Source organism: Solanum verrucosum, unplaced genomic scaffold, assembly GCF_900185275.1.
Source record: "Solanum verrucosum unplaced genomic scaffold, falcon-dt-bn FXZP01000261.1, whole genome shotgun sequence".
In the NCBI taxonomy this organism is placed as follows: domain Eukaryota; kingdom Viridiplantae; phylum Streptophyta; class Magnoliopsida; order Solanales; family Solanaceae; genus Solanum; species Solanum verrucosum.
Window position 1 is genome coordinate 1555036 of NW_026019969.1, and position 16659 is coordinate 1571694.

Sequence of the window (16659 nt, forward strand, 5' to 3'; positions counted from 1 at the left end):
AAAATGCAATTTATAGTACTTCTCGTATAGTTTTTGAATATCTAATTTTTTTTGTTTAAAATATCAAATTAGTGTAATATAATTTAACTTTAAAAATTAGTTAAATTGACTTTCAAAAAACGAAATATGACGGTTAAAAGTGCAAGTACTCATTTCCTCTTCTAAAAGAGGATAGATTGTTAAGATAACTTAATTAAATATGCTTTACCTAACAAAATCTTTACTTATTAGAGTTTAATTTTCTTTTCCTTTTTTTTCTTTCCAAAGGATAACTTTCTAGCTTAAAGTTATTTGACGAAATTAATTTTGGCTTTATAGTATCTACAAATTCGATTCTTTTTTCTAGTACGGGGATAAGATTCTTATCCTAAGAAATAGAAAAGGAAAAAAAGGAAATAATGAAAATTGAACTCACACTTATCGTTGTGAAAGACTTGTATCGTATAATTAAATTATATAATGACAATTACTCTATTCGTTCATTTTTAGTTGTTATATTTGGATTTGACATGTTCGTAAAGAAAATGATAATTGACATAAGTTATTAATACTGGGTAAAATATAGAAAAAATAATAATTATCCTTTCTGCATATGCTAAATATGACAAGTAAAAGTGAAAATTTATTTTTAAAATAGTGGATATGTAAAAATGAACGAGGAAATAATATGTATATACTGATTCAGTGCCTGAGTGTTACATGTCAATTTAGAACAGTAAACAGGTAAAATTGAACAAATGAAGTAGAATATATATAATTCATACTTTTTTTTCTTCCCTTTTTTTGTCTAATCCTTAAAAAAGCAAATTTTGTTTTGTTTAGTTATTTCTCTTTGTTGCGTCAAATTTATTTATAGATTCACAAAGGAAAAATCCTTTGCATTTCCTAGATGGGTAAATTAATCTGAAAATTATACCAAACCAACAATTCTGACATGGAGTGTCTTCTCTTAAATAGACCTTATGCAACGAAAATTCAAAATAATAGGCCTTGTAAAATTTAAACACCAAATAATTATATAAATTAAAATATAATATTTTGATTTAATTATTCAATCTCCACCCCCTTGATTTGGCATTTAATTTACGTGACATAGAGGTAGTTTGTAAGTTGTTAGAAGTTATAAAAGCATTTTTTATAAAATAATTCATTTTCTGACAATCAAATTTCTCCTAAAAAATTATCCTGTTGTCCCACTATGTCCGGATATTAATTGGTTGTAATAATAACAAAAAAAAAAGTATTAGCAATTGAACTTAAAAAAGTAGTACTAAAACAAGATTGAGATGTTTATATAAGTATTTTAAAGTTAAATTATTATTAAATATAAATTATTATTATTTTAGAATTACTAAAAAAAGAAAGTGTGTCATATAAATTAAGAAGAAGAAGTATTTGCTTATACTAGCAAAACAACCGTGTACAACACGTACTCCATTTGTTGTTCCTTTTTAGTTGTTATGTAGCAATTTTCGAAAGTCAATTTAATTAACTTTCGAAGCTAAATTAGATTACTGGGTATGTTGTTGTTGTTGTTGTTAATTTGATATTTTAAAATAAAAATTTAGAATATTCAAAAACTATACGAAAAATGTTACAAACTGTGATCTTCTTTCATATTAATGTGATGAAAAAATACATTTTAAAATGTTAACCTAAGTTTATATCGTCTGACTAAAAAAGGAAAATTGTGAATTATATATGACAACTAAAAAGGAACCGAAGAAGTATAAATAAGCCATAATGCTCAACTATATTGTGTAATTTTTATTGTCAAATTTAAATTTTAGTGAAATCCTAAAAAGAATAAATAGATAAATCATTGAGTAGTTTGATTGAAGATTTATGAACCAATTAGGTGAAAGGAATAAAACTAGACACGTGAGGTTGAGTACAGGTGATTACGACCGGCTACCTGAATGTGAATCTCAGACCCATTTACAAATTACAATTATGGCGCTTTTCTTGTCGTACGGTTTATACGGACATCTCTGTTTACCGGTCCCATACGTAGCCGGTAACAACCTCCATTTTTCATCTACGCGCTTTCAAATTTTCCTTATACTTCACGTCTCTCAACTCTTTTTTTTATTCATCCGCTATTTGAAGTCCACATTAAAGTTCCGATTAAATTTAGATTACGCACTATAGGATCTATTCAGGGTATGCTTTCAACGTGATTTTTTTCATATTTGGGGCTCGAAAGTCAAACCTGAGACCTCTGGTTCAGGCACGTCTCTCCACTATTCATATTAAAGTGAGATTTTTTTTTTTAGAAAATTGTATGAAATAACAAACTATTAATTCAAATTAAATGATATAGTCATAGTTTATTTTAATGGTAATTCGTAGCAAACATCCCCTTTTTTGCTATCTAATTCGGTATACAATTAGCCATTTTATACATTTCGATATAAAATGCGTTTGTGTTTGTATAAAGCGAGAGAAGAATGTTTATACAAATACATGCATTTTCGTCATATACACTTATAATTATACAAATACAGATCTTATTATATAAATTACATGTATAAATGAATTTATACAAAACTGAACAATTTGTATAAAATTGAATATTTGTAGCGAATTATACAAATCAAAAGCTCCATAGCAAACATAAAATTTGCTATGGAACGCAATTATGCAAACTATAGCTATAACATACAAATATGATTTTTATTTTTGCTATATGTGAAAGTTGCTCTTTTTTTTATTATCAAATTTTATTGGAAACAATCTCTAAGTCTTCGTATCCACTAATAAAATGATATTGCTAACCTTTATTAGAACTCTTATTTTTTTTTATTCAAACTCATAATCTTAAGATTGAAAGTGAAAAATAATTATGCGTTGTTGCTCAACTTTCAGTTCGAAATAACAGAAAAAAGATGCGTATAATAATGTAGAAAAGTCTGCAACGAGAAAAATGTGATCGTGATGGTTTTGGTATCTAGGGACAAGGTTTGTCTATTTTTTTTTGTGTACGTGTAAGGAAATGATTGAATTTTAAAAAAATAGTAGTACTATTGAAACTAAAATAATTACTCCAATAAATAAGTTTTCACAAATAATTGTTCATAAAGAACAATTTTTTGAGACTGTAATTAATTCAAGCAGATATGTCATATAACCTTCTTTTTCCTCCAAATTATTTTACAAAAGTTTTTTCGAAAACTAATTTATCAATCGTCATTAATTAAACAATCATTTCATACATCATGACGTCAATTAGCTTCTAGACTTTTTATGTTGTTTGTTGTATCTTGTGAGTCATTTCTATAATTTGTTGCATTTTCCACATGATTTGGCAAGTGAAAACCACCTCAATAAATAATGTTTTGGATTGGGATTACTTGAAAACGATTGCGAAAGTTATACCTTATAGTTATATATAATCGCAAAAATTTGAAAGAGTTAATACTAATCGAATTTTTATGATTGTGCTACTTTAGAGTTGATTCTCATATGGTACTCAACTATAGTTTTTTTTTTTTTCAAAATTTTTTTGTTGAAAGAAAATTAAAATCAAGAAAATAACGACGTTATGCGTGTATTATCACTTCATTGGCTCCACCTAATTATTATAGATAGGTCGTGTGTGTATTCTCACTTGATTGGCTCCACAAAAATAAGTGCACTTTAGTATAACAAATCTATTAAGAAATTAACAAATACAATATGTAGTTTACTAAATTATAAGATTTTAAATATTAATTTTCAAATTCCAAATATAACTTTTAGTGCTATTTAGAATTCACTCATTTCTTATAAAAAAAATGAAAAAACTCTTACTCTTTTGGTTTTATTTAATGTGACATCGTTTGACTTAACACAAAATTTAAGAAGAAAAATAAATAAAACTTGTAATCTAAAATAATATTTAAATATTTATCATTTCACTAAGAATAAATTGAATATTTTTTTAATAATAAATTTTAAAAAAATATGTTATATAAATTGAAACTCCGTATCAAACACTTAAAGGTGTTTCTAAAAATCTCAAAAGGCAATGTCACCTTTCATGAAGAAATGACAATACATAAATATACCAATTAGTGACACATCCATAAGATAGGATAAGAAAGTTTCCACTACAAAAAATTGAGGTGACTTATTATTAAAATAGTCAAATACCTTAAAAGTACGTGTGGTCCACGCGTCATTAGTGAGAGTAGAAAAAAACCAACAAGAAACACAACAACTCATTAATAATAATACTAATAATTAAACAAAACAAATTAAAATAAAAAGACTAAAACAGTACTTTAATTGAATATTATCTTTCTTTATGACTCATTTTTTTGTTTTCGTACATATATCCCCCACTTCCCATGTCTTTCTTCACATCTTCCACCAAAAAAAAAAAGTGCAAAAGGGAATAAAAAAAAAGAAAAAAGAACAACACCCATTTCACCATTTTACCTTTGATCTCCAAGATTTGCTCAAAAAAATAAAAAAGGAGAGTTTTTTATTTTAGGTTTGTTGAATTTCATGGAGTTCAAGAAAGTGGATTGTTCAATTTGTGCTGTTTTTGTTGTTGTACTTGTGCTATGTACTGGTTTAGTTAGTGGGGGTGATATAGTTCACCAAGATGATATTGCTCCAAGTCGACCTGGTTGTAGCAACAATTTTGTTCTGGTAATCTTCTGATTCTTGATTTCAACTGTTTTTTAGTGTTTCAGTTCAAAATTGAGTCTTTTTTTAGCTAAAAGTTGGTTAATTTTTCTGGTTCTCTTCATTCTTTAGCTACAAGAAGTTAGTTCACCAAATATGCTAGAAAAACTTAATTTTGGTGACATTGTTCTATCTGTACTGTACTGGTATTCTAGTTCTAGTTATGAATGGGGAATTGTAGGTTTGGTTTGTTGAGAATTGTGTGATTTTTTCCCCACTTCTTGTGTTTTTATTTTGGGGGTGTTTATGTGTGTTTTAATTAGTTGGTACTGAAATGAAATTTGATCTAACAGAGTGAAATTGATGTAGAGAATTCATAGAGCCGAACCCATTGAGACTATGTTACTTGATTGTTTGTGTTTGTCTGGCGATTTATCAACAATATTTGAGTGATATACTTGCTATTATTATGCTATATGTGTTTAATTATATTTATCATTTGAACAATTAAAGGGAACTGTGACATTAGCAATCAAGGGTGACCTTACGGTTGATAAAAGAGTTAGGTGATTTCTTCTTACCTATCTAAGTCCGAGGTGGATAAAGCTATCCAATGTCTGTAACGGGCAGGTATCGTGCGAAATAGTAGAGGTGCATGGGAGTTGCTGAAAAAACCACCTTTATCCAAATCACAATAAAAATGGTTTGGTTCACATTTTCTTTGTTTTGGTGCTGATTTGCAGCTTGACAATTAAGTTGCTAAGTTAGTGATATGATGCATCGCGTGCATACTTTATTTTTTAAAAAAAGGGAAGGATGCATTGGTTTTCTAGGCCCTCCCACCGTGCTCTCAATTTCTTTCCTCATTGTCCCATGGCATGTAAATTAAGAAATAAGAGTTTGAATGAAGTGGTGAATCTACTTTATTAAAAAGGAAAAAAGGTGGCGGATCTAGGATTTTAAATTAGCGAATGCAGATTATTATTGCACCCCTTACACTTTTCTTGAGGAGGGTGTAAATTTAGTATAATCTTTAGAAGTTCCTAATACACTCTCATAAAGAGGTTGAGACTAGAGCCGTGGGCGCTCCCACTTCCAGTTACTTGAAATTGCCCCTGATTGAGTGGCTTGCCATTTAAGAGTTATGTAAAAATATGATTGTACTTCCATAGTTCCTCTTCAGCAAAAATAAGATTGCACCTCCCCAATTAATATGATAGTACTTCGACAGTTCCTCTTCAGCAAAAATATGATTGCACCTCCCCAATTAATCTTCAGTTAATATATGATTATAGTTAATCACTTAATTGAATTTCGGAAGTGGGGAAGTTTGTTATCAAGATGTTGTATGGTATATCCTAAGTTGCTTGGACACTTCATTTATAACTCTAGAACAACATACCCAGTGTAATTCCACAAGTGGGGTGTGGAGAGGGTAGTGTATACGACTATATGTAGCCTTGCCCCTACCTTGTGAAGATAGAAAAGTTGTTTCTGATAGACCCTCTCGGCTCATATTTTTGTAACTCATTTTTAGATATTTGAATTATTTTTAGTTGAATCCCCGTACTCGTATCCATACCTAGATTTGTACCCCCGAATCTTTAATTAGATCATGAAAGATCCGACCTCTAGATCCGCATCCGTATAGGACACCTGCAACCAAATCCGAGCAACTTAGGTTATATAAAGACAAAAAGTAATATGGAACTCTACCTCTCAAGTTGAAAGTCCTTCAATGAGCCATTAGAAGTAATGGCCAACTTTCCTAGACAAGAAGCCCAAACAGGTGTTGTGTAACAAAATGACCCCCACTGAATACCATCTTCCCTTTTCCTAATCCTAATAAGAGATTATGTCAATGCAGGTTCCAGCATCTATACAATGTATAGTACCTTTTTTACTCTTTTCCCAAGTCTGATCACTTTCAACATGGAAAAACAAAAAGTGAAGAATAACCACTTTCGTGAATATTGGTTCTATGACCTCTCTTTTTCTTCCACTATGGGATATGAGGCATTAGGTGGTCCTAATTTTGATGTAAGCCCTAATTGGAACACTTGACTGTTGTATCTTATGCTCATATTGGATAGTCTTTGCATAAGATATCAGTCCAAAAGAATCTAAAAAGGTTGAACAAGATAGAACTGTTGTCAGTTTCACGTGGAAGCAGACTGCCGTTTAGATGTTACTTTAATTTTGCGTCAAATATTTTATTACTTGTATATGTTTATTGGAGTCTCTTTGTCTCACACTAGTAATTGGACATATTATCTAAATTCCTCAACTAGGTCAAAGTTCCGATCTGGGTTGACGGTATAGAAGTAACAGAGTTTGTTGGTGTTGGTGCTCGATTTGGACCGACATTGGAATCAAAGGAGAAGCGTGCTAATCAGACAAGACTGGCTTTTGCAGACCCTCCGGATTGTTGTAGCACACCTAGGAATAAGGTTGCTTCACATTTATTTCTCCTGTTGAAAGCATATTTGGCTGGAAACCTCAAAAAAATGTCATTTGTATAGTGAACTCAAAATTTAGGTTTCTAATATGTGTAGCTCACTGGTGAGGCTATCCTGGTGCACCGAGGTAATTGCAGTTTCACTACCAAAGCTAACGTTGCAGAAGATGCCGGTGCTTCAGCTATCCTCATAATAAACAACCAAACAGGTTCAAGTGCTCTTCCTAAGTATTATTATCTATGTTGTTTAAAAACTTCCAATATGAATTGGCTCATTCTTGATTGTCTTGTGGAAACTGCATTCAGCCAACCAACAGTCATGATTTATTTTTTGAACTACAGGCAGTGCTATTTCCTTATTATCAAATTTCAGTGATCAATTTTGATATTGTCTTGGAACGTCATCACAGTGTGCCCTATGGAAAAACTAAAATCATCCGATAAACTCCTGTATTACCACCATTGCTTAGTATCTTGATATGCACATGCAAACGGCTACATATAACTTATGTTCTCTTAATGCTATGTAGAGCTCTTCAAGATGGTTTGTGAACCCCATGAACATGACTTGGACATTGGTATCCCTGCTATCATGCTCCCACAACATGCTGGCACAAGCCTGATAAAGTTTCTTGGAAATAGCTCTTCTGGTGAGTCTCGTGGTATTGTACTTTTTTTGTAGGTCTATTTGGGAAGGGTGGGGGGGGGCACAGCTTATAGCTCCATTTGCATAGTTAGCTGAGATTATCTGACATGGTCTCTATTATTGCTGATTTGTTTCTGAAATAATGACTAAAAGATTTTCTGTCTTTCAGTTTCTGTACAGCTGTACTCTCCAAAGCGCCCAATGGTCGATGTAGCTGAAGTATTTTTATGGCTTATGGCAGTTGCTACCATATTATGTGCTTCTTATTGGTCTGCATGGCGTGCCAGAGAAGCTGCAATTGAGCAGGACAAGCTCTTAAAAGTAAAGTCACAAACATTCCTCTCCCTCTCCTATTTATTATTCCTGCTCTTTAGCAGCATCCCATGTATTTTGCGATTTTGAAGCATGAAACTCACTGCATCTTTCCTTAGCAGTTTGGTTGATATATGTATCTTAAATCTCACAGGATGGCTCAAATGAATGCAATGTCACAGAGGGGTCTCGTTCCGGTGTTGTGCTGGAAATCAACATAATATCAGCAGTTCTGTTCGTGGTGGTTGCATCCTGCTTCTTGATTATGCTTTACAAATTGATGTCCTCCTGGTTTATAGAGGTTCTAGTGGTTCTATTCGCCATTGGGGGTGTTGAGGTATGTCATACCAATAGAAGGAGACTTAATTCAAGGGTAGCAATACATAAGATTTTACGCAAATAACAAGACCCTAAATATGAATGGAAATCAGGACGTTATCTTTTTCATGTCACAATTCCTTTCATATTTGTTTCCATTGTAATTTCATCCATTGGCAACCCCTTTCATTAATCCATCTGAGTTAAGAACTTGCTAGCACATCCTTCACATGTAGGAAAGACGTGAATGGATTGAATGAGGTTTAAATCATTCATCTTCATGCGGATGATATTTGAAGTAACACCTTTCTCACATTGTCCTTACAGGGTCTACAAACTTGTTTGGTCGCTTTGCTATCATGGTATGTATCTTATTGGTGCTATTCATATATGATTTTCTTAGCTACAGTGTGTCAAATGCTCCACTAAGCAAAACCACGTTTGCGTTGTTTTCAGGAGAAGCTTTTGAGAAAAGTTTTCTGAAAGAAGTAAAGATTTTGTTTTGTTGTTTTATAGAAGTTTGTTAGAAATTAATTAAAAAAACTTCTTCAAATATCTTTATGATAAACTGTCCAAGCAAACGCTCTGCAAACTAGAAAGGCTAGCAAAGCTTTCCAGAAAAAGAAGTGGTTGGAAAGTGAAGTTTCAAACATGGAGGGTTGAGTAGGTTGGCTGATTTCATTGCCGCATATTTTTGTTCTGAACATCATCCATTGTCACTAGAAAACAAAGGAAAAACATCTCTTGCTTCAAGCAAATTCTCATTATTCTTACTTTTCCAACTGGCAGTCAGCACTCTTCTTTTTGGCTTCAGAAATTCTATAGTAAAACTGCTCCAAGAAAGACCAAGAATGAAAATCAATCTGTAATTAGGCAGCTGTGCATGGAAAACAAATACAAGTTTCACATCAACTTATACAATTGCATATTTAGATCTTGTTAAAATTCTATCTAGGATTCAGGGCCCGAAGCCTAATTAGTTAGAGTGATATCAGATCATATCTAATAGTGGATATGAAGCCCCCGTCATTGGTTTGAAGCAAGTTTAGAGCTAGTTTCTCTCTTTCTTTGGCACCACTAGCACAACTTATTTTTCTATTTCTGACGCTCTGTGATATGTTCTGCAATCCTGGCCCTTGGTAATATTGACCTGTGGTTGCATTGTGCATAGATCTTGATCATGTGATAATAAATACAAGTGAGATTCTTGCAGGTTTTGGTGGAACTGAATGTGACATCATTTTGTTGTTTTTCAAAACTTTTATTATCCCTCTGTCCAACAATAGTTGTCCACTATTGACTTGGCACACCCCTTAAGAAACTATAAATAGAAGGGTAATTTTACTATATCACCCTTTGAATATAATAAATACAATGTCTTGAAAAATGTAATAGGGAAATGACTATAATTAATGATAAGGGTAAATTAGGAACTAAGTGTAAAATTATCCATGGATTTCATAAAGTGGACAAGTATTGTTGGGCATCAATTTTTAGTATAGTGGACAAGTATTGTTGGGCAGAGGGAGTAATAGCTTTCTTGGAAGTCAACAAATTAAAAGGCAAAATGGAAAAGGAATTTCTTGTTCTCTAACTTCACATGTTATCCCCTCAATGTTTTACATCACACTTTTCAAGCGTTAACCGCGATTATATTTTCCATCATAAATGGCCACAATCATACACAACAGTAGCAGTCACATTAGCATTACATGTTCGTTCTTTTGAAATTCTGTTTCCATAAACCTGCCTTTTGAGAGGCATTTACCTTCTTACCGTACCTATGTAGGAAGAAAGGCTTTTACCATCTCAAAGTTTGACTGTACCATTGTTTTAAACTTCTCAACCAAAAACACCAACCATTTATGAGTGGCATAAAGAAAGATTACGGTCGCTCTTTCTTCAAAACAAAACAAAGATTACGGTTGTTGCTGTAAATCATCCAACATCTGTTGTTTAAACATGATCACAAACAGTAACGCATGATGTTCCTTTCTAATAACGATTTGGCCATGTGAAATGTTGTTGTTGATCTTTTTACATCCTTTCATGTGTGATGGGTCATTTAGTTCCCACCAGAGTAGTACTAGTTATTAAGGTCCAGCTTTGCGTGCTTTGATGAAAGTGACTGTGGCTTAGACCTTCACTGTAAAGTACAGCTGTACAGGAGCATTATCAAATATGCCTTTTATCCTTCTTTTCCTTTTCTTTTGCTGGGAGGAGGGGACATGTACTCTTTCAGATCACCCTGGGCGTGTGCTCTTTCATTGTGGTGCATTATATACACCTTGTAATCAATTGTTTTTGTCAAAGTCTTTGCTACCAAAATCTTATTTATATTTTCTTGAAATAAGATTTAAGTTCATTTTACATGCCACAACTCAAGTTGCTGGTGGTTCTTAGAAGTGTAGCTAACATTCATTATATATAGTTTCAGATGGTTTGAACGTTTTGGACAGTCATACATTAAAATTCCTTTTCTGGGACCTGTTTCATATCTGACGCTGGCGATTTCTCCATTCTGCATAGCCTTTGCAGTTCTGTGGGCAGTTTACCGTCACATCTCCTTTGCTTGGATAGGTCAAGATATACTTGTAAGTGTTGCTGCATTTTCACACTATTCTTTTGTCTAATATCATCTCAGGTGCTTGTATCTCCTCTATTTCCTTTTTTCTCTTCACAGTTTTAACCCTGACCTAGTGGGTAGAGAGTTACACTTATCTAACCATGGTTTTCTTTTTTCCTTTTCTTTTATGGGCTTGGTTGGTGGGATGTCAAACCACTTCTTACCACCTGCTTTGGATTTAATCTTCTTGGTTAGTGGAAATTGTTAAGGTTAACATATTATGATGGAGATAACAAATTTATAGAAACAAAATTTTACCTCGTCAAAAAAGCCTATTCTTCCCATCTATCCTAGCCTTGGTGGGCAAAGTCACCTGGTACCTGTTGCTGGTGGGAGGTGGCAGGTAGCTCGTGGAATTAATCGAGGTGCGAGAAAGTTGTTCCAGACACTACAGTTATAAAAAAAAAATTAAAAATTCCAGAGCAGAAAACCCTTTCTGTGTGCTACAAAAGAAAAAAAAAATCTTTTGCAGATGCTATCTTAAGGATGACACGATATGCTTAAAAAGAGTAGACATGTTTTTTATTTTATTTAAACAGTAGGTATGTGCTTAAAAATGTGGTTGTGAGGGGGGAAATGGAAGCTTTCTTCTATATTATCAGATTACTGGTAACATCTTTGCTCTTGAATTGACGTACCTATGTGCTTGAATTCTTTTCATCTTTGGATTTCAAGAGAATAATATTGGCTTCTGCTTCTTCTTTTTCTGGTGTTCTTTCTTTGAGTTATCAAGTTCTGTTCTCATTGTCTTTTGTTCTCTTGGAACTACTGTACTTCTGGTGCAATTTCCTGTTTCCTGTAAGAACGTTTGATGATTTAAATCTGTAAACATTTTACTCTTTTCCAGACACTTGGAAATATGTTTTTGTTCACCCTGCGACATGGGGGTGTTTTAGGCATATTTTTCAGTGTTGGAATATCAACTCCTATTCTTTGGCTACCACTACTTTCAATAGGTATGATTATATATCTAGACACTAGGGAGAGCTACCCCAACCCCCAAGCTGCAGGAGAAAACGAAAATAGGGTAACTTGATAATTGGATAGCTCTATTTTTATTCTTATTAGTATTGACTCAAGGTAATGGACTGATGATCTCTCTTAACTAGGGTATTGCATTGATCATCACGGTTCTCCAGGTTGTGCAGATTCCAAACCTCAAGGTAAAACAATTCATGCTGCTGTTTTTTATTGTGTTACAGCTTTACAGTTTATATAATGTTTTGGTTTTAGGAAATGGTATATTCCTGGACTCTCTCAATAAAGCTTGAAATTTTACTGTGGATGAGCAATGTCTTAATGTATTGTGGTATCCCTGTTCTCGACATCAACTATTAAGTAGATAAGTGCTCCTCCAAAACCTAAACTCTACAGAAGTTAACCTTTTACTTCAGTAGAAATTCTATTTTGCTTTTCAATTGTCAACAACTAATAAGAAACGAGGAGAAAGTATGGAGAAAGTTGTGAATCACCTTTGACTTACTTCTTTGTATATACATTAAAATACAGAGAGTTACCACTAAGTAATCTCAATTACCCTTTATTCACTTAAATCTTCTTAAGCTCAAGAAGTTTATCAAATGAGTACAGTCCCTAGATGGATAATATAACTCTCTTTAGAGCCACTAAAATGCTTATTAAGCAAATCAAAGACCTGCTCTATTTATTTGGAGAAGAGGGATAGCTCAAGTGGAAAGCCCCTCCACCACCAACCTTAAGGTTGTGGGTTCAAGTCACTAAGGGAGCAAATTACCATATAAAAAAATATTTGTAGAAGAGGTTTAGAAAGACGAGATCATGGTTTCAGAATCCATCATTTGTGTAGTCATCTCAATTCTCCTCCTCCTATTGGGAAAATGCTTCACGGCTGATTTCTCTGCAGTTCATGTTGTATCTCTTTTGTCCTGCAGCCAAACAACTATAAGAAAAAAACAACAGTTTTTACTAATACTTTGGTTCAGGATTTATCTTTTACTGTGTTGATTTATTGGTCCTTCTAGACTTGAATTCTTGGTGAGTAGTGCAAAGATTATCAGTATTACTGGCAGTCTGACATTATCCTTTATTTTCCTTGACTATATCAGGTGGGAACAGTTCTTCTGAGTTGTTCTTTATTGTATGACCTTTTCTGGGTGTTTCTTTCCAAAAGTTTGTTCCATAAGAGTGTGATGATAGTGGTAAGCTCTTTATTTGCTTGTAGAGTTTCTTATTTATGTTGTTTGTGTACTTTTTTCCTTGTTATCAGTTATCACTATGAAACTTTGGCTATTGCTCTGGAAATGTGATCAATTTCTCTGTTGTAGGTTGCACGAGGTGATAAAAGCGGAGAAGATGGCATTCCTATGTTACTGAAAATCCCACGGTTGTTTGATCCTTGGCATGGCTACAGTATCATTGGATTTGGTGACATAATTTTACCAGGTTTACTGGTAGCATTTTCTTTAAGGTTTGACCATGGAGCTGAATGAAACTATTTTTGTTTGTTTTGTTTTGTTTTTATTTTTATTTTCTACCTTGATGTGGTTCCATCAAGTCCTATATTTCTTGGAGGCTTCAATTTTATTTTCAGTATACTTATTTTTCCATTCTCCAAAAGAGCCTATGATTGCCTCTGTGAGACATGGCTGCATAATTAAGTGCTTCCATGTTGAATATTTCTGATTCTTCAGATGAGCAATTTAAGTTAATCTCAAGACTTAAAAGAAAGATTGAATAATAGGTTATCATTTTAAATGATGAATGCTTGTAAGTTCAAAAAATTAAAGCAGTCCAAAGCTTTATACCTTTTTTTTGTTTTTGTTTTTTCCCATCGATTTTGTTCTTTGTTGCAGGTACGACTGGCTGTGTAATAAGAGACTTCGAGATGGATACTTCTTGTGGGCTATGCTTGCTTATGGTTTAGGTATTGATTCTTCAAAAAATGGGAGTAAACTTATTTAGCGCAATGTACTTTTGATTGTGACCAAATGGAACAGCATTTTCTTGTTGTCAATAGAAATGCTTGCTGGTTGGTGTTTTCTATGTTTCATCCCTCTCTCTTTCTCCCTTCTCTTCACCTCTTTAATCTGAAATAGCAGAGGACTATCTCACAGAAATATGCAACTTGATCATGGTTAAGTGATTAACTGCAGTCATGATACTTGGTTTATGCCCATTTTCCTACTAATAACAAATACTTCAATTATAAGTATTTCAGGCATTAGGCGAAGTTTGAGGAGTGATATGTTAGTGTCTGAGCTTGATATGTATGTTTTTTACCATGTCAAGAGAAGTTAATATGTTTTGTGTAAACAATCGAACTATTGCGTATGTATGATGTATTAGCATCCATTTGTACTGTTGATCAGTGTTTTTCAAGATTTAGAACCAATGCAAGTCTCTGTTTGCCTGTTAATTCTTTCTTTCCTTTTACAGGTTTGCTCACTACATATGTGGCACTGAATTTGATGGATGGTCATGGTCAACCTGCTTTGCTTTACATTGTTCCTTTCACACTAGGTATGTTACATGAAGCACAAAAAACATCTCTCATAATGGAGCAGCCAAGCCGATAACATTTGATTCTAGTGATAGTCTACCACTGTGCACTATAATCTACCACCATAAACACACATAGGGTCACTCCATGTAAAAGAAGTGAGAATTAACATCGGAATGAATGAGTGTAAAGAAATGGACCTTCAAGTCTAGAAGCTAGCTTATGAGGTGAGGTATTATCCAAAGTCAATCATTTTAGGAGATGAAAGTTCATTTGGAAATTGTTTTGGTTATTATTTTTGTTCATCTTTTTTTTTTTTTTTTTTCATTTGAGAAGAGAGAGGCTGAAGTTATGAGACACCAGTTGAAGAATGAATCTAGAGTAAAGAAAGCATACGTTCAACAGGCATAAGAGTGGAACTAAAGCAAAGTCGGTGTCTAGATGGCTGAGGGAGAGATGAGGGAGCCCATAGTGGCATATGAGGCTATTGTATTTTGAGAGAGAGAAGTCCAGCGCATTAGAGTTATGAACGAAAAGACGAGGGGTATTACGAGAGAAGAATGAGGAATTGCCCAAGAGTATATAAGTAGACCACTAGTCCATTCCCCAACCAATGTGTGACTCTAACCCACTCTAACGCTAAACAATAAAAGCTTGAACTTTTCATTTTCTATATTAATGCTCATCACTTTAAACATTTGTTATTGCTCATGTTAGGCACATTTTTGACGCTGGGAAAGCAAAGAGGTGATCTCAAGCATCTATGGACAAGAGGAGAGCCAGACAGGCCTTGCCCGCATGTCCGGCTTCAACCAGAGTAACTAGATAGTAGACAAGCCATCAATCTGTAATCCACGCATAACTCTGATTTCTCCATATACACGTTGGTGTATAAGAGTAAAATCGTTCAAGAGGGTAGAACTCTGAAGATAGCTGGACACTTTAGTAGACTGCCCTTGTTGTGAACGCTGAGCAGAGACATATCACTGCTTAGCAGAAAAGCTGAGATGTAGAACTTGTAGTTTAAAGTAGAGTTGTACTGCCCGTGCACCTGCCAAGCTTCATGCCTTAAGCTGTTCAAATCCTGTCACCATCAGGCAGTAGCTGTAATCGCGCTTCTTTGGACGAAGCCAGTGTGCAGTAATTTCATCTATAGTAGGAAAAAAAGACAACTTTTGTATAACACAACTTGTTTTAGCTTACATTGTGCAGCTTTTGTACTAACTTGAGGGCTGTTCAGTGAACAGTAGATGTTATTTACTCAACTATGGTTTTGTTTCTTTGAGCAGAAATCATTTTATTAGTAAGTTCTGTTTACACTTCTAGCAACATTATCTAGCAATTTGGAACCCTCATGACAAACATGTTTTACACAACAGATATATTAAGTGATAATATATGTTCAAATGCATATTATATTGAAATTTGATATAATTGTTCGTTCGATACATTTTAAATTTTTTGCCTTTAAAATAATGATTATGGTTGAGTTGCCAAAGGCCCCAAAAACACAAAAGCAGCAACATGATCATCAACGGCATGTGCGACCGTTAGCGTTGATTTTCGTGAAACACCTTTTGAAACTTTCTCTAACGGTCCCTTCTTTGATAGGAATAGTACATTTTATGACTTCAAAGTTTTAAAAATTACATCCTCTCTACTTTAGTATTTTCCTTCGTCTTAATTTATATGACATATTTCGAATTTCAAGATTCAAACAAGTTTATCTTTAACTGTAAATTTTTCTTTTAAATATTTTGGTTTGTCAATTATTATGCCTTATAACATTTTTTATGTAGTTTACAAATATATAAATTTCATTTCAAAAAAATTGAAAATTTTATGTGCAAATATATTCTCTATCAAATTTAAATTGTTTGAGTCTCGAAAAATGAAATAGGTCACATAAATAGACACACAAGGAGTAATTCCTAATCAAGAATCCTTTTGCTTTTTTGCTTTTCCAGTCCATGTTGTTTTTGTTTTTTCTTAATTTATAGTAGTATATAGTAGTATTAGATAAGGTGATAAAATCTAGAGGGCTTCTTTTTAAGAATTGAACGTTACATTTAATTCAAATCTTGATTTATCAACGGTAAGTTTTAACGTTATGCGATCACCACACAATCACCATTATCAATCACTTTCACCCCAATAATGATTACTATCAACCACCAATTATCATATATACAACCATCACGATTATA

General features: G+C 33.3%; 1 protein-coding gene across 1 annotated transcript; it reads left to right on the forward strand.

The window, feature by feature from the left end:
• Positions 1-4260: 4260 nt before the first annotated feature.
• LOC125816866 (signal peptide peptidase-like 4) lies at positions 4261-15788 on the forward strand. The gene is made up of 14 exons (XM_049496513.1): positions 4261-4638; positions 6906-7064; positions 7170-7281; positions 7603-7722; positions 7888-8039; positions 8185-8367; positions 8676-8710; positions 10780-10942; positions 12084-12137; positions 13059-13151; positions 13278-13420; positions 13806-13876; positions 14389-14472; positions 15170-15788. Exons 1-14 carry the CDS (start codon positions 4492-4494, stop codon positions 15271-15273), a joined length of 1620 nt encoding a protein of 539 aa, XP_049352470.1. The 5' UTR covers positions 4261-4491; the 3' UTR covers positions 15274-15788.
• Positions 15789-16659: the final 871 nt, after the last annotated feature.

Coding starts and splice junctions, on each gene's coding strand:
- LOC125816866 (XM_049496513.1), top strand. CDS start 4,492: ATGGAGTTCAAGAAAGTGGATTGTTCAATTTGTGCTGTTTTTGTTGTT. Junction 4,639..6,905: donor GTAGCAACAATTTTGTTCTG/GTAATCTTCTGA, acceptor TTCCTCAACTAG/GTCAAAGTTCCGATCTGGGT. Junction 14,473..15,169: donor CATTGTTCCTTTCACACTAG/GTATGTTACATG, acceptor TGCTCATGTTAG/GCACATTTTTGACGCTGGGA.